The sequence below is a fragment of the Gopherus flavomarginatus genome, chromosome 16 (genome assembly GCF_025201925.1).
Source record: "Gopherus flavomarginatus isolate rGopFla2 chromosome 16, rGopFla2.mat.asm, whole genome shotgun sequence".
In the NCBI taxonomy this organism is placed as follows: domain Eukaryota; kingdom Metazoa; phylum Chordata; order Testudines; family Testudinidae; genus Gopherus; species Gopherus flavomarginatus.
Genome location: NC_066632.1, coordinates 17,898,026 through 17,920,269, shown reverse-complemented (window position 1 = coordinate 17,920,269; position 22,244 = coordinate 17,898,026). Strand labels below are relative to the sequence as shown.

Sequence of the window (22,244 nt, the reverse complement as noted above, 5' to 3'; positions counted from 1 at the left end):
ACACAAGGCTGCGCCGGGCGGGAGGCGGTGGAAGAGGGAGAGTTTAAAGGGACCATGTACTAACGGCTGCGGAGACGAGCCGGGCAGGAGGCTGCAGCGAGGCCGCTGAGGTAGGGGCGGGGTCTGAGTGTGCGATCCTGAGGGGGTGGGTATGTGTCTGGCAGCGCAGGTGGGGGCGGTGCATAGGGTGGGTGTCGGGGAGGGGCTGTGGTGGGGTTGGGTGGGTATGTGGCCGGCAGCGCAGGTGGGGGCAGTGCGTAGGGTGGGTGTCGGGGGAGGAGCTGTGGTGGGGTCAGGGTGGGGGGGTATGTGGCCGGCAGCGCAGGTGGGGGCAGTGCGTAGGGTGGGTGTCGGGGGAGGGGCTGTGGTGGGGTCAGGGTGGGGGGGTATGTGTCTGGCAGCGCAGGTGGGGGCAGTGCGTAGGGTGGGTGTCGGGGGAGGGGCTGTGGTGGGGTCAGGGTGGGGGGGTATGTGTCTGGCAGCGCAGGTGGGGGCAGTGCGTAGGGTGGGTGTCGGGGGAGGAGCTGTGGTGGGGTCAGGGTGGGGGGGTATGTGTCTGGCAGCGCAGGTGGGGGCAGTGCGTAGGGTGGGTGTCGGGGGAGGAGCTGTGGTGGGGTCAGGGTGGGGGGGTATGTGTCTGGCAGCGCAGGTGGGGGCAGTGCGTAGGGTGGGTGTCGGGGAGGGGCTGTGGTGGGGTCAGGGTGGGGGGGTATGTGGCTGGCAGCGCAGGTGGGGGCAGTGCGTAGGGTGGGTGTCGGGGGAGGAGCTGTGGTGGGGTCAGGGTGGGGGGGTATGTGGCTGGCAGCGCAGGAGGGGGCAGTGCGTAGGGTGGTGTGGGGGGAGGATCTGTGGTGGGGTCAGGGTTGGGTGGGTATGTGGCTGGCAGCGCAGGAGGGGGCCGTGCATAGGGTGAGTTTCTGGGCTTGGGGGAAAGGGCAGTTCGTGGGGTGTGGTGCTAGGTATTGGGGTGGAGGGGTGGTGTGAGGGAGTATGTTGTTGCCTAGGGGTGTTATGGCAGATAATGGTGGGTTGGTGGGGGTAGGTGTGTGGGGATGATGTAGTACTGGTTAGCAGTGATGGTGGAGGCAATGCGTGGCTGGCAGGGTGTGCGGGTACCTAGTTTGTTCGGTGCCAGTGGGGGAGGTATTAGTACCTGACTGGTTGGAGAGTTCATTGGGCTGAGTAGTGTGTGCGCATGTGCGGGGCAATAAGCAGACGTTTTGTCTGGGTCCACAGGGCTCGGTCACAGGCTTTGTTCGGGAGGCCAGGGTGCCTGCTTGTGCAATGAGTCTGTAGCAGTGGCCACAGAGATTGGTCTGTGTTCCTGATGGCACTGGCTGGTTTGGGCACAGTGATGCTGGGTGACTGCTGGTGGGCCCATTGGTGGGGTTGGTTGGCAGCTAGTGTATGTTGGAGTAGTGGCCTGGGACATTGGCAGTGACTGGCTGGGGGCAGGCAGTAGTGAGGAATAGTTTTGTTGGGGCAGTGCTAGGGGGTGTCCAGGAGGGGATAGGTTGCCAATTGGTGCTGCATAGCTGCTGAGGCTACTTACGGGAGGCGGTGGGCTCTGCTTGGTTCTGGGGGAGCCAGTGCTAGGTGCTTCAGAGAGGTGCTGGAGGAATGGGTGGTGCCGGGCAGGTTGGGGAGGCACTGAGTGGGACAGCCCAGGAATTGGGCTGCAGTGGGACTTTGTATGGCTGGCGCAGCACCTGCCTATCACTGGCACTGCAGCAGGAGTCCAGAGGTCACTGGCTCCCAAATGCCATTAGCTCAGCACATAGCATGTATGAAGCATGCACTGCCATGCAGGACAGACCCATCTCTCTCTCTCTCTCTCTCTCTCTCTCTCATATGACCGATCTTCTCTGGGCTGCTGCTCTTATTAGCCCTGTAGCGGAACACCCTTCAAGCCCTGCCTTGGGGCCTGTGGGCCCAGCTCAGTGTGACTGTCGAACAGTTCTAGGGCACTGATAAATCCCCTTCTGTAAGGATTCTTGCCTGGGCTCCGTGATCCATTCCCAAGGGAGGAGCAGCTCATCTGCCTCCTGTTGGGTTCTGGCAGTAGGACAAGGCCCCTGCCAATCTGGGCACAGGCTAGAGTGTTGATTTCCAGGGGTGGACATTTCTGTTCCCTCATCCTTGCACCAGTGATTACTGTCACAGGGCAGAGTGATTGACAGCTCCTCTCATCTCAGGAGGCATAGGCGCCAACTTTTCCTGGTGCCAGTGGTTGCTTAACCCCCCTGCCCCACATCCCTGGCCCCACCCGCATTCCAACCCCTTCCCCAAAGTTCCCACCCCAACTCTGCCCCCTCCCTGCCCCTGTTGGACCCCTTCCCCAAATCCCTTCCACAGCCCCGCTTCTTCCCCAAGTGTGCTGCGTTCCCCCTCCTCTCCCCTCCCTCCCAGCGCTTGCTGTTTTGCAGTGGGAAGCACTGGGAGCAAGAGGGAGAAGCGGGGACACAGCACGCTCGGGGAAGAGACAGAGCGGAGGCGAGTTGGGGCAGGGAGTTGCCGGTGGGTGCACAGCATCCACCAATTTATCCCTGTTGGTGCTCCAGCCCCAGAGCACCCACAGAGTCGGCGCCTATGCTAGGAGGAGCCAGCTGATATGTGTAGGGGGTAAGGGGAGCTGTCCTAGAGTAGACTTGGAGGTGACTCATCATCAACCTCACTGTGCCTGGGAGGGATGAGTCATGTTGATCCGTGAGGCCGTTACTCTCAAAAGCGCCCCCGGGGCCTGCAGCTAGACACTGGCTCTATGAGCTTGCAAGCAGCTGACATTAGTGACACAGTGGGCCTGGCTAGTGGCTCTGAGAGTGAAGGAGCGGCCTGGCCAGTTGGAAACTGGTCCATGAGATCTCTGTGCTTCTCTTGAGTTATGTGGCTCCTAATCATTGTCAGTTCTCAAACACGCCAGCATGACCCCCGTTCTGAGTCCTGCAGGTCTAGGAGAGCACCAAGCCCCTGCTGTGCCCAGTGATTCTGCTACAGAGAACTACAACCCCTGGCCCTCTCAATGAGGCTCTTCCCTCTCCTGCCTGGGAGCTGACCTTTTAAGCACACTTCCCTGAATTTGTATGAGGTGTGCTTTGTAGATTGGGAGAGTCATTTGGCCTGTTTCACAGAGGAAGTTGGTGGCAGAACTGAGCATGGAAACCTGGAGTCCTGGCCCCCTGCCCACCCGAGATCCTGCTCCACAACCCCCCAGTGTATTATCTGGTTTGACCTACATGGTTTCAGTGAAGGCCTGGCTGTTCACCTGCCTTTGTAGGGACGGTGTGCATGAAAGGCCAGGATTCTCAGAGTCTCGGAGGTGCTGCTGTTACCCTGAGTAATGGTGGAGTGGAAGGGGATTGAAGGCCAGAGCCTGAGAGGTGAGGGTCGAGGGGCTGCTCATCTGTGCCCACTGCTAACTCTCCACCTTGAGTGTGTTGCTTTGGGCCCGGTCTGGCAGAGCTGCACCCAGGTCTGCACTCTGCAAGGGCTGGGCTAGTGATGGGGATGTGATGTGATGAAAACCCTCATCTAATCTGACAAGGCCCAGGAGACAGTATCTGTAGCACCAACTGACTCTTGGGTGACCTCAGCTGAATTGCTCCCCTCTTCACATGGGGCCAGTTATCCCCCCAGTAGGGGCACTGGGGTTCAGTAACTGGTTTGTGGTGGGTGTGGTGTCTCTGATGAAAGGCCAAGTATTAATAGTAGATGCCCACCATATTGGCAAGCTTCCTGAGTGCCAGTGTCACAACAGTGCTGCTGCCTAGCTCTGCTGTGGGTCAAGGGCCAGGAAACTTGCTAGGGAATGGGCACTTCCCATGGGTACACACTTGTGCAGCCCATGTAGCTAGCCTAGGTGCGGCTGTATGTCAGAAGCCCAGCTTGGCTGTGCCCGGTACCCTGTGTCTTAGTGCATGTGCAGTAGTGTACTGACAGCCAGGCTAGAGTATAACCTGGGTATTAGGGCTGCTGCTCACAGCTGGTGTGGGCATGCTGCCTCCTTTGCTATGCGAGAGCCATGCCTGGCACTTCCCATGCCAGACGCCCTGCGGCATCTCTCAGCAGGAACCCTGCCTTTAAACAGTGCTGCAGCTGCATTTGCTGCTCCTGCTGCTGCTGTAAGGTCAGATGCTGGTTCCTAATGGGGATCATCTGTTAGCGCCTGCTCTGCTGGTGCCAGTCACCAGGGCAAAGTATACTTGGCAAAGAATTGAAAAGAGAAAATGACAGAATGAATGCCAAGCTGGATACCAGGGCTTCTGGGAATGCCAGCCTGGGCCCCCAACTACAGCTAAGGAGGGTGGCAGATCTCAGGCCTTCAGAAGCCTGTCTGTGGCCAACTCCCCCTTCTGTCTGAACAGCGTCATGCCATGCTGTCAGCCCCTCTGGCGGTGCAGTCAGCGTCTGTCTCACAGTTGTCTTGTGGCTGATCTGCCCAGTGTGGGGGCTGCTTCACTGAGGTGTTGAGTTTCCTCTTTTGCCCGGCACCGTCTCTCACTAAGGCTGTTGGCCCTCTGGAGCATCCTTCTTTGCATCTGGCTTGCAGCTGAAGGCACAAACCTTGTGTATGAGAGCAAGTTGACACCTCACTGCCTCCCACCAGGCATCACCATCTTGTGCAGGGGTGAAGTCACTCCCTGAGGAGTTCTCCTCACAAGTAGCTGCTCTCCACTTTTTCACATTGCCCTTCTCAGCTAATGTATGCGGACACAGCCCTTAATCTGAGCAAAGACCCGGACCATGTAGCTCTAGGCCATCACTGCTTTTGATACGGTCTCCCACAGTATTCTTGCCAGCAAGTTAAAGAAGTATGGATTGGATGATTAGACTATAAGGTGGACTGAAAGCTGGCTAGATTGTGGGGCTCAATGGGTAGTGATCAACGGCTCAATGTCTAGCTGGCAGCCAGTATCAAGCGGAGTGCCCAAGGAGTCAGTCCTGGGACTGGTTTGGTTCAACATCTTTATTAATGATCTGGATGATGGGATGAATTGTACCCTCAATAAGTTCGCAGATGTCACTAAGTTGGGGGAAGGTAGATACACTGGTGGGTAGGGATAGGGTCCAGAGTGACCTAAACAAATTGGAGGATTTGGCCAAAAGAAATCTGAGGAGGTTCAACAAGGACAAGTGTAGAGTCTTGCACTTAGGAAGGAAGAATCCCCTGCACCGGTACAGGCTGGGAACTGACTGGCTAAGCAGCAGTTCTGCAGAAAAGGACCTGGGGATTACAGTGGATGAGAAACTGGATATGAGTCAACAGTGTGCTCTTGCTGCCAAGAAGGCCAATGGCATATTGGGCTGTATTAGTAGGAGCACTGTCAGCTGATTGAGGGAAGCGATTATTCCCCTGAATTTGGCACTGGTGAAGCCACACCTGGAGTATTGCATCCAGTTTTGGGCCTTCCACTACAGAAAGGATGTGGACAAATTGGAGAGAGTCCAGCGGAGGGCAACGAAAATGATTAGGGGGCTGGGGCACATGATTTATGAGAAGAGGCTGAGGGAACTGGGGTTATTTAGTCTGCAGAAGAGAAGAGTGAGGGGGGATTTGATAGCAGCCTTCAACTACCTGAAGAGGAGTTCCAAAGAGGCTAGAGCTTGGCTGTTTTCAGTGGTGGCACATGACAGAACAAGAAGCAATGGTCTCAAGTTGCAGTGGGAGAGGTCTAGGCTGGATATTAGGAAACACTATTTCACTAGGAGGGTGTTGAAGCACTGGAAGGGTTTACCTAGGGAGGTGGTGCAATCTCCATTCTTAGAGGTTTCTAAGGCCTGGCTTGACAAAGCCCTGGCTAGGATGATTTAGTTGCTGTTGGTCCTGCTTTGAGCAGGGGGTTGGACAGATGACCTCCTGAGGTCTCTTCCAACCTTAATATTCTATGATTCTATGACTGTGGGGCTCGCACCAGCTGCTGGGCAAGAGGGACCCTGGTTTTGATCCCATCCGGCAGTTCCTGTGGTCCTAGACAGCAGCAGAGGCAGGTTCAGGAGACTGGGTGTTCTGCACTTGTCAGACTCTGCGCTGAGCTCTGGGAGCAGGTGGTGAGAGTGGGTGGGTGGATGTGCGTCTGTGGTATGTCTACACCAGTGATTCTCAAACTTTTGTACTGGTGACCCCTTTCACATAGCAAACCTCTGAGTGCGACCTCTCCATATAAATTAAAAACACTTTATATATATATATAAAACACAATTATAAATGCTGGATGCAAAGCAGGGTTTAGGGTGGAGGCTGACAGCTCACGACCCTTCATGTAATAACCTCGTGACCTCCGAGGGGTCCTGACCCCCAGTTTGAGAACCCCTGGTCTACACTGCAGTGAATCCCACAGCTGACCTGGGTCAGCTGACTTGGGCTGAGGGGCTATAAAACTGCTAGCTGGGGGACCTGTGCTCTACTTCCCTGCAGAGAGGTGGGGGAAATAGCCTCCTTGGTTGCTAGGTGTGACTGCCCTAGCTTTTGGGCTCCCGTTGTCTTTTTGGATCGTCCACTGACACGGGTCTGTTTCAGCCAGTCCTTAATGACCCATTCATTTCACTGCAGACAGTGTGACCCAACATCTCTTAAGAACAGCCATACAGGGTCAGACCAAAGGTCCATCCAGCCTGTATCCTGTCTTCCAGCAGTGCAGAGGTACTGGAACTAGGTGCTGGGCGGTGTGGCAGAACCCTCTTGCTTGGAGTGGTTTCCATCATATACTGCATTTAGTTTTGTTCAGTGGCTTTCAGCACTTCCACTATAAAAATTGTGCCAATGCCATTACAGCAGTGGCTGGTGCCAGACGCTTCAGAGAGAATGAACAGAACGAGGCACTTTCGAGTGATCCATCACCATCATCCAGTCCCAGGTTGGCACTGGCATTCAGTGGTTTAGGGACACCCAGAGCATGGGGTTGCATCCCTGACCATCTTGGCTAATAGTCATTGATGGACCTGTTCTCCATGAACTTATCTAATTCTTTTTGAACGCAATTATATTTTTGGCCTTCACAACATCCCCTGCCAATGAGTTCAACAGGTTGTCTACGCATTGTGTGGAGAAGTACTTCCTTGTGTTAGTTTTAACCTACTGCCTATTAATTTCATTGCGTGACCCCTGGTTCTTCTATTATGTGAAGAGAGACATAACATTTCCTTATTCATTATTTTCATACCATTCATGATTTTATAGACCTCCCTTAGTTGTCTATTTTTCCAAGCTGAGAAGTCCCAGTCTTTTAAATCTCCCCTCATACGGAAGCTGTTCTATACCCTTAATCATTTTTGTTGCCCTTCTCTGGACTCTTTCCAATTCTAATATAACTTTTTGAGATACAGTATACAACGTGTGGGCGTACCATGGATTTATATAGAGACATTATGATATCTTCTGTCTCATTATCTATCCTTTTCCTGATGATTGCTAACATTCTGTTTGCTTTTTTGGCTGCTGCTGCACATTGAGCAGATGCTTTCAGAGAACTATCCAGAGTGACCCCAGGATCTCTTTCTTGAGTGGTAACAGCTAACTTAAACCCCATCATTTTATATGTATAGTTGGGATTATGTTTTCCAATGTGCATTTCTTTTCACTTGTCAACACTGAATTTCATCTGCCATTTTGTTGCCCAATCACCCAGTTTTGTGAGATCCCCTTGTAATTCTTCATGGTCTGCTTTGGACTTAACTGTCTCGAGTAAGTTTATATCATTTTAACATTTTGCCACATCACCATTCACCCTGTTTTCCAGATCATTTATGAATATGTTGAACATCCCTAATCCCAGTACAGATCCCTGGGGGATGCCACTATTTGTCTCTCCCCATTCTGAATAATGACCATTTATTCCTATCCTTTGTTTCCTGTCTTTTAAGGTACTGGCCCATGAGAGGACTTTCCCTCTTATCCCATGACTGCTTACTTTGCGTAGGACCCTCACCAAAGGTTCTTTGGTAAAGGCTGTCTGAAAGTCCAGGAACCTCATGTCTCCTGCTTTGCCTCATGAGCATTTTAACCCTTCTGGACCCATTGAGTAACAGTGTGAAGTACAGAGGGAAACTGAGGCATGCCTAGGATTAATTAAAAATATTACAGACAATTCCCACTTTATTACGCTCTGGTTGGTTTTAAACATGATGCTGCATGTGGAAATGTGTCCAGCTATCTGTCAGGCATGGGCCATGCTCCTTGTGTGCTCCTTTCTCTCCAATATCACACTTGTGACAGAGTGCTCCCAAGCAGGGCACAGCTGGGCACCTGGGAACAGAGCTGAGCCTCCCCTGAGCACAGCTAAGGTCACTGACTCTTAGGAGAACTGGTGGCTTTCTTAAAGTCCCAGCTCCTGGAGTCATGTGAATTTATGACAATTGCAGCTTTTGCTTAGCCAATAAAGTCAGTGTCTAGCACTCTTGGCTGGGGAGTACAGTCCAGCAACTCCATGAAGGGATGACTAAAGAACCCAAACTGATTGGGTTTTGTAATCCCATGATTTTGAGGGGCTCACTTCTGAGCATTGAAGCTGGTGACGCTGCATAGATGGTGGGTTCTATGTGCCTATGAGCTCCAAAGCATGCTAGTAACAACCAGCACAGAGACCTCTTTTGAAGTGGCCGACACTATTCATCAGGGGAGCTGCGAGGCTTAGCTGACCCACTGGGTGGGAAAGGGTGGGTGGTGGGGTGGGATACTGGGTGGGGCAGGGCAGGCTGGACAGAGTGAGGTGGTAAGTGGGGAAGGCTGACTTGGCAGGGTGGGAGGGAAGGCTGGCTGAGGGTGGCAAACTAGGAATGGCTGGCAGGGAAGGCTTGAGGGGAAGGTGGGGGCAGTGGTAGCAGCAAGTGCTGGGTGGGGAGGAGGGGTGGCAGGCACTGGGTGGGGAATAGGGAGGGTGTCGGTTGGAGGCTGGGCTGGGGGAAGCAGGTGCTGGGTGGGAAAAGTTGAGGTGCTTGGCTGGAAAAAGGAGGTCATGGGCGGTGGGCTGGGAGGGGCAAAAGCTAGGCTGGGATTGGCAGATGCGAGGCAGGAAAGGCTAGGCTGGCAGGGTGGGGAAGGCCACGGGCTACAGGCACTTTGCTTGGCCATTACACACAGCATTTATCTGTCCAGCCCTGTTATCAGGGCATGGCCTTGCTTGGTGATCAGTCTTCAGAGGCTGTTGCTGCAGTGCGAAGGCAATCAACAGCTGGATTAACCCAACTGCTTCTGCCCCATGCCTCTGTGGGCATCCTGAATGAGAGCCAGTGGAGGGACCCTTGTGTCCTGAGCAGAGCTCCCTGCCAAGGGGTCCTCCCAAGCAGCCTTTCCTTCTGCGCCAGAGCTTTGGGGTGAGAGAAGATGGCGACCCTGGAAGGAATCTGAATCCTATTGATCCAACACCCTTTGTCCCTTGGGTGGCTAGTAACAGCATCACGGGCTAGTCTGTGAGCCTGTGTGGGATAGAAGTTGGCTGCTGTTCATTGATCCCTTACCCTAGTTATCTGTAGCCTCTCCCTGGCCAATAAGGGGGCTACAGTGTGAGCAGGGCTGGCTCCAGGCACAAGCTAAAGAAGCAGGTGCTTGGGGCGGCCAATACCAGGAGGCGGGCACGTCTTGGTCTTCGGCGGCGGCTCCCTCAGTCTCTCTGAGTGAAGGACCTGCTGCCGAATTGTCGCCAAAGAGTCGAGCAGTGCAATCGCGCTGCCGCAGTTTTATTTTTTTGCCGCTTGGAGCAGCAGAAAACCTGGAGCCGGCCCTGAGTGTGAGGGCAGTGCTGGGGTCCGGAGCCTGAGCTTTGGCGACCTGCCACCGACTGCCATGCTAGTGTTATGGTAACACTGGGACTCTGATTTGAACCCTGCTTCATGCTGTCACCTTGGGACAGGAGCTTCGCCACCTGGCGTTTGCCTGAGGGTGGTGAGTGGTTTTATTTCAATGTTTATGCAAAATCGGTGCAGCTATTTGAGTTCCATAAAGTGGGTCCTTATGCTGTGATGTGGAGAATAAACTCTGGGGGTGGGGCAAGGGGTCTGCCACTGGGGCAGCGGGGGCCTGCTCTCCAGGCCAGTTCTCTTAAAATCAGTCTTTGTATCTTAAGAATATCCATGCCGGGTCAGCCGAATGGTCCATCCAGCCCAGTATCCTGCCTTCTAACAGTGGCCGGTACCAGGTGCTTAAGAGGGAATGAACAGAACAGGGCAATTACCGAGTGATCTATCCCATCGTCTAGTCCCAGCTTCTGGCAGTTAGAGGCTCAGGATACCCAGGAGTTGCCTCCCTGACCATCTTGGCTAATAGCCATTGGTGGGCCTATTCTCCATGAACCCTTGGTGCTGCTTGTGCTCAGCGAGGCCTTGATTCTACCTCCCTGAGCTCAGTGGCAGCTGTGTGACTGATTCAAAGGGCACGGGGCAGGCCCCAGGTCCCCTTCTTATGCTTGCAGTGCTGCTCCTACCTGCAGGAGGCATGTGGCTAATTGGAGGAAGCCAGCTAGAAACCTTGCTGATTGTAGCACAGCAACTGCTGCAGCCTCCGGGGTTTGGCAAGTCCAACTCCCCCGAGATTTCCCTGTGGTGAACTGCAGGCAGCGAATTCTGTGTGCAGTGGGAAGGGCTTGCTCTGTCGCTGGCTGGGATGGAGCCCACCACCATTGTGCTGCAGTTGGATGGTGAGGGGGCCTTGACAGATGGAGCTGGTGATGTGCTGGCTGTGAGCGCTCATCCTAAACCAAGTTCAGGCAGAGCTAAATGAATGTAGCACCTGGGTTGCCGTATCTGTGCTCTGGAGATATTCCCATTACCAAGCGCTCCGTAAGATCTGACATGGTGACATTCACTGCTGAGAGTCCAAGCAAACCTGTAACCTTGGTGGCGAAGATGTGGGGGGTGGGGCTTGCTCACAGGACTGGGGCAGGATATTGACCAGACTCTGTGTTTGGTACCATGCACCACCACCCTGTGATGGCCCCACATTAGCCCTGCCCATGTGCTGCACAGAAAGGGGCATGGGTTGATAGAACACTCAGAGCTCACCGCGTGTCCATCGTTGAGCTATTTCCCGGCCGCGGTTAGGACCAAACCACAAATGAGTGTGGGGGTGAACCAGACAGTGAGTGGCCAGTGGGGGAGAGGCCTGAGGGAGAAATGGGGCCAGGATGGTAGTAGAAGCAAAAGTGCAGGGTCCAGGAGCTGCCAGAGATGGCAGGCTGAGATGGGACCCCCAGAGCAGGGCCTGCAGCATAGGGGCATTGCCCAACTGAAGTAGGGGATGGGGAGCCCTGATATGGCAAGAGGGATGCAGAGATGCTGGCATGGCTGCAGCTCAGGAAGTGTGCGGGTCTCTGCCTTGCCCACAGCTGACCCCACCCAAAGAGCAAAACTCCTGGGTGAGACCCTGGGGCCGTGGGGGGTGAAGAGTATTCCTGCAGCAGGAGGCGGAGCTACCAGCTCATGACTGGTAAGGGTGGGCTGGCTGCGGCAGGCCAGTGGGCAGGCCAAGAGGAGCAAGTGGTGGGCAGGGGAAGCCAGCAGGGTCTCAGGGCACAGTGCAAGCGGAGCAGGCCAGGGCCCCTTCTGAGCATGGGTCCACAGCCACTGTGCTCTGCGGGTCCGCTAGCATTGGAGGGCAGGGAAGAGGTCAGCTGGTAGCTAACTGTATGGGGCCTTCTTCCTGCAGCTCTGTGTTAAATGCTGTGGCTGGCAAGAACTTTCCAGGAAACAGCAGAGAGAGGAGCAGGGGGGTGGGGAGTTACACCGCAGTGACGTCACCACTGCTCTGCTGCGTGGGTTGGGTGCAGCCCGGTCTAACCCGGGAGCAGCTCACAGGGGAAGCTTTCCAAGCCGTTGGCACTGCACCCCATCACAGAGCCTGGGGCACAAGGATACAGGTATTGTCCCCATGATTGAGGGGTCTGCACTCTGCCCAGTGCCCCTGCAGTGCAGCCCAGAGCTTAGAGGAAGTGTCTTGGGGTGAACTTTCTTGCATAATCTCCTGTGAGTGGAAGGGGGTGAGGGGTTCACAGGAGTCAGTTTGCACAGCTTTAGTTACCCAGGTTCAAAACACGACATACGCCTGGGCTCCTCCTCCCACAGCTTGCACACCAACCAGCTCTTGCTCCTCAGCACTGGCTGCCAGACACATTGCTGGGCACTATTCTGAAATGCTTTCTTGCCTCTGCTGTGTCAGTCCCTGAGATGGAGGAGGGGCTAAGATGGATTTCCCCAATGGGCCCGGAGTCCAGGCTCCTTTCTCACCCTAAACAGTAGCTCACCTGAGCACACGCGTCCAGCGTTAGAGCCAGGTTAATCCTGGGTGCACGACCCTCACTAGGGGACTGGTGCAGGCCTGGTCCTCCAACAGCCTCTCCCATGTGCTCCCTGGCCAGCCAGGGCTCTGTTGGCATCCCCTTCCCCTGAGACCAAAGAGCTCTGCCTTGGCTGGCTAAGGTTAAGCTGTCCCTGTGTATTGCCACTTTGCCTGGCCTGCCCATGTGTCCGAGCTGCAGCAAGCATGTTCCCGGTGAGGTCCTGGTGTGCAGTGAGAACGTTCTGCTGGAGCCATTTCAGCCCAGGATCTGCACCCGCACAGGGTGCTGGGGCAGGGCAGCATTGGCAGGAGAGGTTGCAGGGGCAGCACTGGCTATTGTTAGTCTGATGGAAGCCAACACAGCATGGAGATAAGGTTTCTAACAAGGGTGGGGGAGAGGGTTGTCCCTGCTGAAGGGAATGAGTGAGTCTCTCTTGTCACCTCCACCTCTGTAGGGGCTGGCACCCCTCTTGGACATCCTTCCTCATCTGCCCCAGGTAACACACTGCCTTGATGGCCTTAACTAGCCTCTCCCTTCCTATGTCTATCTACACAGCAGCTAGGAGGTTGCTCCCTAGCCAGGTAGACAGAGCACAGTTCTACTCAACCTAGCGCTCTAACAGTAACTGTGGCCCAAGTGTGCGGGTGGCCTCCAGGGTACAATCCCACTTATCCTTGGGGAACATACTCAGGTGGGAGTCAACCGTCTGCTGTGGCCCCGCTGCTATTGGAAGCAGGTTAACTCATATGTACCACTCTGCCCATGCTGGGAAGTAGCCCTTGCATCTCAGTACAGGCCTGATCCCAAGTGCCCAACCCTGTCCTGAGCTGGAAATTGCCCACTTCCACAGTGCGAACTGGGACTCTCTCCTCCACACCCTGCACTGGCTGGCAGGGGGCTTTGAGTCTGAGTCATGGTACCTGTGTCTGGTCATTGACAAGGAAGTGACTTGAAGGGCAGGTGCAGAGGACCCATCTGCCCTGGAATGGGGCAGGGACACCACTGGCTCAGGAGGTGAGTGAGCAGGGTCTGGACTCTGACTGGGACCTTTCTCCGTTGGCAGATCGTCAAGCAGCAACACTCCTTCCCCCAGCAGTGGGGCTAGCACTGGTGGGGACCTGCACAGGGCCAGCTGCTCCCCAGGTGTGTCTGCAGGCCAGGGACAGTAGGATGAGGATCAGGGAGGGAAGGGCCAGCCCCATGTTGCCCCATGACCTGTGCTCCCAGCCAGGAACCAGCAGGAGGTAACAGACTGTCTGAGAGGGTGCTGTCTTGAGGAGATGGGGTGGGGGGAATGAGACCCTCTTTTAGGGAGGGAAACTATTGGGAGGGTGAGTAAGGAGATCTGTGGTGCCGGGGGGTGATGGGAGCTGTGCATGGTCGACCCTGGCTTCTCCCAAAGGGCACACCATAAACGTCTCTGCTTGTTCTCAGGCACGTTTCTGGGACCAGGGCCAGCAGCAGACATGGGGCAGAGTGAGTCCGAGCTTCAGGATGAGCAGGAGGTAGGTGCTGTCTAGTTCCTTGCTGGGGCTCCTAGCAACTTGTCCATTGTAGCCTGGCAGTCACTGAAGTGAGAGAGTTCTCAGGCTCTCAACCCATCATTCCACTCCTGCCACCCATGTTCAGAGAGCTACCCCTGCTGGTGCTGTCCACTGACTGGACAAGAACCTGAAGAGACCCTCCCCACCAGCACCATTTCCTGGGGGCTGGGGACACTTCCCTAGTGCAGGGCACCTTGGCTGGGATCCCAGTCAGAGTCCTCCCCAGGACCCCCACTTGTCCCAACAGGGTGCCCCTCCCCTCTGACTGGGAATGTTAAATCCAGCATCCAAGTCACGTTCCAGCTCCACAAATCCCTCATCTCCCATGGGAATCTTCTTCCCAGATGTGGTACTGGGTAACTGGGTTCGGCAGATGCCTCTCCAGAGCCCAGTGGCCCTCTAGGATGTGTCTGGGTAGGTGTGGTCTGCTGGGGCCTGCCCAGGACACAGTGTCCCAGGATTGCTGGAGGCTTGCCCTCCACTTCAATGTCCTTTCTACTTCTGCACTGTTATGTGCCCCATTGAACAGCTGCCAGCCTCACTCCAGGGTTGGCTGCATTTCAGTGTTGGGCCCGTGGTCACTGCACACTCAGCAAAGCATGTTGGGATGGAAGGTGCTATAGACAGACCCTTATGACCAGATGTTGGGTGACGCGGCTGTAGGGTTGGGCCCATGGGCTTTGATGGTAGCATCAGCCTGCCTGCTGGTGCTGAGGCTCTGTCTGCATCTTTGTCCACACAGGATGCAGTGCTCACAGCCGTGCTGCCCAACCTTAAGCTCTTTGTGGAGGATCAGCTCCAGACCAGCATGGTGAGGAGGGGCTGCTGGGAGGTTATGCCTGTGGTGTGGGGTCTCCTGAAGGGATTGTGTTCCTGGGGGATATGGAGGAGTGTAGTGGTCTCTCTGGTGGGCAGTGGAAGTGCTGGCCCGGTGGCATAGCCCATGGTCCCCGACCCAATCCCAGCTCCTGGTGGGATGGGAGGCTCTGGTACTTGCCCAGGAATGTGCTGGCACCTTTGGGGCTCAGCCATCCCTGGACAAGTCTTGGCTGGTGAGTGGAGGGGATGGTGGGGTCAGACACTGTCCTTGGACTAGGGGAGGGGCTGGGAAAGAATTTCCCCCTGGTTTGAGCTGTGGGGATCCTGCTGGCTTCTGATTCCTCTTGTGTGGCTGCCCTCCCCCCACTCCCAGTGGTCCCTCTGACAGCAGGGGTGGGGTGTGTGGCAGGTGGGAGCAGTTACTAGCTGAAGGGCAGGCTGGGGGGAGGAGGGGCAGTGTTTTCCCAAGGAATTGAAATTGGGGGGGATGTTCAATTTTATGAGGTCAGGGCCAATGAGTGGTGAGACCATGAGGATGAAAGTGGGCCATATGGCACCATACTAAAAACTGAAAAATGTTTTGTGACCATTTTATTAGGTTAACTCATGTTGCATCTGACGAAGTGGGTATTCACCCACGAAAGCTTATGCTCCAAAACGTCTGTTAGTCTATAAGGCGCCACAAGATTCTTTGCTGCTTTCATGTTTTAAAGTAATCACACAAATTAAAGTTGGCTACTCAAGCCTTCTATGAAGCACAACGTCTATGTCCTTCTTGGTTTCTTGTCATAATTTTGCACAACTCTTAATGAACTTCTCGAATGCAATGCATTCATCTTTGGTGGCTTCTCATGTGTCCAGTACTTCCATTCCTTCAATTGATATGCTCATTAGTTCATTCACATGATCAGGCAGAAGACGACTTCTTTCAGAACACACAATTCTATTCAGTGATGAAAAAGAACACTCAGCTGTAGCTGTTGTGACTGAGAGTAGCAAGAGATGAATTCCTACTTCTCTCATCCCAGGAAACATAGCATAAAGATCAGGTCGAGCCACTAGTGATGATAAAAAAGAAGTTGAAGTCAAATCTTCATTCATTCGTCGTATCAATATTCCACTCTGTGTTCAAATTTTCTATTCTGTCCTGAGCAGGTGTCACGGAGTGTGGGGAAGTCGGGGCCCTGCACCCCTCTTCCTGAGATTCACTGTGACTCTCAGCCAGCCAGTAAAACAGAAGGTTTATTAGATGACAGGAACACGGAGCATGTAGGTACAACCAGAACCCCTCAATCAAGTCCTTCTGGGGGGGTTAGGGAGCTTAGACCCCAGCTTGGGGTTCCCTGCATTGGACCCCCAAGCCCAACACTGAAACCAAAACCTCCTCCAGCAGCTCTCTTCCCCCTCCCCCTGCTCCTATTCCTTTGTTCAGTCTCCCAGGCAGAAGGTGTCACTTCTCCCAACCCCCCTCCTGGCTCAGGTGACAGCTCAGGTAGCTTCCTTCAAGGGAAGTCCCTCATCCCCAATGTAACTCCACTGCAACATTCCCAGGTCAAATCCGCCCTGCTTCCTGCTCCATCACAACATGGCAGCCCACTTGCTGGTAGTACCTCACTTCACTCAACTGTCGGTGTTTTATAGGACAGGGATCTGTAAAAGCTAAGTAGAGATTGAGTAGAATCTAGAAGTCACTGTTGTACATTTTTAAGAATCAAGTCTGTGCACTTTTTCAGTTGTCTTAACAAACACTTCTTGTCCTCTTCACTTAAGGATTCAATATAAATGCCTTCATCAGTCAACTTCTGGACTGAAGTCTTTGTTTATTCCAGTACTTTCTCAGATTGATCCAAATGTAACTTCTATTGCTGGACATTCCTGGATGGCATTGTTTAATGACCCAAGTGGTTTCATCAGTAGACTTACAAGAGAGAGAATGGCAGTAGTCTTCTCTGAATGTAGTAGCAAAAGTAATCCACCAGCCTCACTACTTAGATCCATCTCGTCTTGGTAGGTACTTTCCAAAGTCAGTAATAACAGCTGGAGTAATTTTAAGACAACAGCCAAGGATGGCTCATGAGAAAGCCAGAGGGTTTCCCCAGGTTGAACAAATTTGAACTTCATTCCCAGTGTATCTTCACTATTTAAGAGTCTGCGGCTCGTACAGCACTAGTTGGCGTAAATGGCCTCTGCAGTGCATATAGGAGAGATTAGGGTTACACTTTTCTCTGAGCAAAGCTTGTACTCCACCTTGTCTTCCAGCGAAGTTTGCAGCTCCATCAAATGCACAAGCAGTCATCTGTTTGGAGTCCAATTGACAAGCATTTAACTCTTCTAAGGTGTAGGTTGTCACAGATGCAGCTGATGCATTTCTAGATGTTCAAGCTATAGAAGGCACATCTACTGGCTTACCACTGACATCAAGATAACGTACACAATGACTTGATGCCCATTTGCATCGGTGCATTCATCAGCCACATATGCAAATTTTTGAATGTGGTGAGAGACTTTTTCAGCTGTTGGGTCTTTCACTGTTGCACCATATGCTTCCAGCCAGTCAGTTGAGTTTCTTGCAGAAAGATAGTGAGCATTTGCTGGTCTTGTTCAGAACCAGTGTTCAACTTTAGGATGAATAAGCGACAGTGCACTTAACCTTGGCCTCTAGTTTGTGGTGCATGGTGTCTCTTGCTTAAATAGAAAGTATGATGTGTCTCCAGCATTCAGAACAGCCTCATTAACACTCACCAGTGTTGTTCTTGGCCAGTGAAGACTCAGAGTTCAGAGGTGCTTTCACATGAGTTCACCTCCCATGGGGGGGGCAAGAAGACACCTTGTTCATTCCTCCAGCTGCTCACTATTCACTCTGACCACTGTTGTTCATTGTGTCACCATTCACTCCATTGCTGCCAATGGCCCTGCACCATCATCTTCTGCTGCCACCTACCACTGTGACCTCTGCAAGTTGGTCTCTTGAGGCAGAAGTGGCTCTGTTTTTTGCCCCCAAGCACGGCAGTCAGGCAGCCTTCGGCGGCATGCCTGCGGGAGGTATACCGGTCCCGCACCTTCAGCGTACCCACTGCCGAATTGCCGCCGAAGCCATGGGACCAAAGGATCTCTCGCAGGCATACCACCTCACAATGACCAGCAGGCCTCTCCCCGCAGCTTGCCGCCAAAGGCACGCCCTTGGTGCGCGGATGCCTGGAGCCACCCCTGTCTTGAGGTTCCACCCAGCTCTCAGTGATTTCAGCTGAGCTCTCAGTGGGGGAACCTCACTGCTAGTGCAAACTGGGCTGTCTCTTCCACGGAAACACTGTCCCACAGCAGGTCTAAGCACATAGACCTGATTATCAGTGACTTCAGCTGTAGTGGTCACTTAACAAAACAAAAGACTATCTGTGGAGCCTAATCAGCTCTGTCTTTAAACAGTGGAGGGGGCAGGACAAATAGTATTTTGACTCAGGCAGACCATCAAGCGAAACACCTGTCACCACCCTCTGTCTTGATACCCTCAATCAGCACAGGCTAAGTACAGTTCCACTGCCCTTTACTCATCTCCCCCCCCCCCCCCCCCCCGGCATTCATGTGATTTGTAATACAACTCCAGCCAAAATCTATCACTTGGGCAACACAGCTCTGTTTGCTGGATACCTAGGTAGATTGTATTTATATTCACGCCTAATCTGGTCCTGAAGCCTTTCTCCCCACCAGCTCATCACTAGCTATCAGGGAGAGCTCATTTAGACTTTGCTTACAAAATCATCATTTGAAATTATTAGGTTGTCCAACATCACCAAAATAAATGCACTGACATTGTCATAAAAAACAACAGCTGTATAAGGAAGTTAGTCTATGTTCATACTTTTCAAATCTGTTATACTTTTTCAGATACACATTTTATGATACACTTTAAAAGCATATAAAGTGTGAATTAATGTTTCAATTTCAATTCAAATTTCCAATCACTAAATTTGCAACACTGTGTCAGGGACTCTACCCCAGACGGCAAAGTTCGTTGTCTGACCGCGAGAGAGACAGGCAACACCAGCAAGGTCCGATCAAAAGCTCTTTATTGACAAGTGCACGCATCAATAGAGAGCAGCTCGTCTCCCGAGAGAACCAGCCCCCTCTTTACATCTTAGTATAAGCCTATATAGACAGTTCCGTCGCGTCATAAATTATTCACTGGAGCAACCCACCCCCTTCTTCTAACAACTAGAAACTAGACACCTTTAGTATACATGCATGCCTAAAGTTAGAAATGTAGGGGAGTTCAAAACAAACAAAGAACAAAACCAGGGAGCGAAAACAAGGAGGCTGGGAAACTAGGACTCTTATCAGTTCTTCGAAGGAGCTGCCCGAACACAGCACATCTGGTACTATGCCAGGAATGCAGCTTCTCTCTTATCTCACTTTTTCCCAGCGCTTGTGAGACATGCTGCTGCTTCTCAGTGTTTTCCACTCAGGGATTACCCACAAACCTCTGTTAGCCTGACTTTGGTCAGGTTGGCATACCTGGTTTTGTCTGCTATATCTTTATTCAGGCCTAACAACTGCATGTAACTAGTTCACAAAACTGGGGGGTGGGAGAGTGTTGGGGAAGTTCAGGGGGGGTGTAGGGAAATCCCTGGGAGGAGCTCTCCCTACTCTCCCAAGACCTGGCCTGGGGCAGCATTGCTGAAGCAGCAGCCAGCCCAACTACTGTACAGCCCTGGCACCCTGCAGTGCAGCCCCCCTCCCTGTGATGTGGCCCATGCAGTCGCTGCCTGTGCCGGTCAGGTGCTTGGCTTGTGGTGCTGCACTATATGCTGGGACCGGCTGTTACTGATTCACACAGTCTGTGCTGTGCTGTGCCCTTTGCAGAGCATTCTGGGAGTGACCCCTGTAATGCATTAGATCCCAGGGGTCACATAGTCTCAGCAGGGCAAGCCACACAGCCTCAGCACCTCTGAGTCTGGGCCTCTGGGCTCCAACCTCCCCTGCTGCTCACAGTGAGGTCATGTTTGGAGACATTTTCCCTGTCGGATTGCTGCATCAGCCAGTACCTACAGTGACACTGTGCGGCCTTTCCAGAGTGGGGGTAGTTACTAATCACTTAGAATATGGTGTTGGGGACCCTTAGGTTAGCATCAGACAGGTGAGCATGGGACAGATTGTCTTGGTGGGAGCCAGGGCTGTGCCACATCCTGATCCTTTGAACTCCATCCTCGTGTTTTCCCCCATTCGAAGTCTCTGCTCCCAGAAGCACCCTGCAGCCATCTGTTTCCTCGCCCTCCCTTGGTCTCCAGCCAGGCTGCATGCCCATGCCCAAGTCTGCCTCGGCTTAACTGTGAACAGCCCAGTCCTTGGGCCTCTGTTGTCTCTTTGGGATCTTCCACCACAGGGGCTGGTGTGACGAAATGGGAATTTTTTGTAGTATTTTTGAGTTCTGCTGTCTCAGTTTCCCCTATATTTTGCATGGCTACCCAGTGGGGGGAAAAGGATTATTTGCTCTCGGGGCAGACTGAGACATGAGGGGGAGGGCTGTGTGTGTGTGTCCTCGCTGTCTGAGCGGACTGAAGTGGTCATTTAGAAAGGATTGGCTGAGGCTAACCCATATTAATGGAAAACCCCGGTCACCAGCAAATTGACAGCTGGCAACCAGTGCCCCACAACCTCTCAGCAGGTATCTGAGCAGAGACCCTGGCTCGAGACCAAAGGACTGGGTGGTGGGAACTGCGGGTAAATGACTGCTCTTCTGGAAGAGGCTGGGAGCTCTCACTGCTTGGCCTAAGGAAGAGAGTCAGAGACGGCTGTCAGGGCATTGCTCTGAGCTGACGGGATCTGTCTGTGCTTTAACGCTGATGGTGACCCGAGCACTTCCCATGCTGGGTTCCAGCTGCCTAATAAACAAACCTGTGTGAGTATCTCTGGTGCCATTGGTCCCTGCGGAGTGGACTCTACCAGGAATCTCTCAGTTGGATTAGCTGAGCAGAGCTCACGGGGTGAAGCCGGAGTGCTGATGCCACTGCAGCAGTTCAGCCTTGGGAGGCTGTGAGGCTACATGGCCTGCAGAGGTGACACGTGCGGGGGGGGGGAAGTGTGCCATACGGCCTTGTGGGCTGCAGCACTGCCTCAGTCACTCACTGTCGTCTTCAGTGCAATGCAGGATAACTTCCCAGCTCAGAGCCAGCTTATTTCCATGTCCCTCCCCAGCCTGCCTTGGCCAGTCCTGCCTGGTCTTTGGCCGCAGGATCCCAACCCCAAACGCTCTGTTCCTGGCTCTGGGATGGACTCTGTGAGGTGGACAAGGCAGCTGGGCCCAGGTCTGAGGGCTGCAGGTGCAGCCCCTGCACACATGTGCCCACACAGCTGCAGGAGGTTAAATGCCAAGGCTTCCCCTTCTCTCTGATAAGGGATTCCCACTTCACTCCCAGCGGCGTGCTGCAGCTTGTGAAGCACTCAGAGCCCCTCAGAGCTACACTGCTGGAGCAGGGCAAGCTGCTTGAGGGAGACGCACCCCTTTCCCACTCACTGCATGGCAGGACAAAGCCCACAGGGAAACTGAGGCACACACTACTCATAAAAACATTGACTGAATTTCCACCTCCACACAAGTGCTCCACAGGATGAGGGCTACTCTCGCCTGCTCTGTTCAGTTCCCTGGTGCGTGGCTGGTTCTGCCTTGGACCCACCCGCGGCCTGTCTGGAAGCCTGGTCTGGAACATGCCTCTTCCCATAGGTGCTGGGTGTCATGATTGGCGTTGGTGTTTCCATGTTGCTCATCGCCACCTTGATCCTGGTGCTGGTCCGCAGGCTGCGCCACAAGAGTAAGTGCCCATCCCTGCAGGGAGCATATCTGATCCCTTTCGCAGCCATGGCTCTGGCATGCTGCTGCCCATCAGGCCATCTCGGGCTTAGCGTCTGCATGCCTGTATAGGCAGTGAGACCATCATAGCTAGAGCAGGGGGCTGGCAACTTGGACTGCTGGGTTCTCTCCTACTGACTCACTGCCTGGGCAAGTCCGTTCACTGCCCCGTGCCTCAGTTTCCCTACATACAAAGGGATTGTGAGGGGTATCCAGGGACTGATTGGGAAGGGCATAAAGTCCTGGGGTTCTTTGCAGGCAGCCCAGCTTCCTGGGGCTGGAATTGGGGGTGAGGGGCAAGCAGAACTCTGCCATCTGTACCCTCAAGACCTCCATACCGCTCCCTGGATTGGGAGGTGGATTGCAATGGGGAGTGCAAGCAGGGAGTCCGATTGGTGGGGAAGGGGGCAGGCTCCAACCCTTGCTTGGGGGGGGTGCCGGGTTCTCTGCACTGGTAACCTTTCATGTCTCCCCCCTCCTCTCTCTCTCTCTCTCTCTCTCTCAGAGGTTCAGACTCAGGAGACGCCCAAGTATCGATTCCGCAAGCGGGACAAAGTGCTGTTCTACGGGCGCAAGATCATGCGCAAGGTGTGAGGCTGGGGCAGAGCACAATGTGCTGGCCCAGGCTGGGGAGTCAGTGGGTGCTGGCAGTGCAAGTGTTGATGGCTCTGCCAGCTCCAGTGTAGTGCTCTAATCCCTGTCCCCTCCCTGCCCAGAAGCCTGGCTGTGGCCAATGGCGTAGCCAGGTTTTCAGTGTAGGGAGAGCAAAAAACATAA

General features: G+C 53.7%; 1 protein-coding gene across 16 annotated transcripts in view; it reads left to right on the top strand.

The window, feature by feature from the left end:
• The window catches only part of PNPLA6 (patatin like phospholipase domain containing 6), a 71,190-nt gene continuing 48,946 nt past the window's right edge, over positions 1–22,244 (top strand). For 6 of the 16 annotated variants that reach the window (XM_050925753.1, XM_050925762.1, XM_050925758.1 and 3 more), the window contains exons 1-5: positions 2–110; positions 13,698–13,768; positions 14,550–14,618; positions 21,342–21,429; positions 21,973–22,055. In XM_050925753.1, the coding sequence (XP_050781710.1) occupies positions 13,730–13,768; positions 14,550–14,618; positions 21,342–21,429; positions 21,973–22,055 (279 nt within the window). In that variant the 5' untranslated portion in view covers positions 2–110; positions 13,698–13,729. Of the gene's footprint in view, positions 111–7,450; positions 7,501–11,740; positions 11,844–13,326; positions 13,407–13,697; positions 13,769–14,549; positions 14,619–21,341; positions 21,430–21,972; positions 22,056–22,244 lie in introns of those variants that run through there. The other 10 variants (XM_050925748.1, XM_050925750.1, XM_050925749.1 and 7 more) reach the window with 10 other exon arrangements.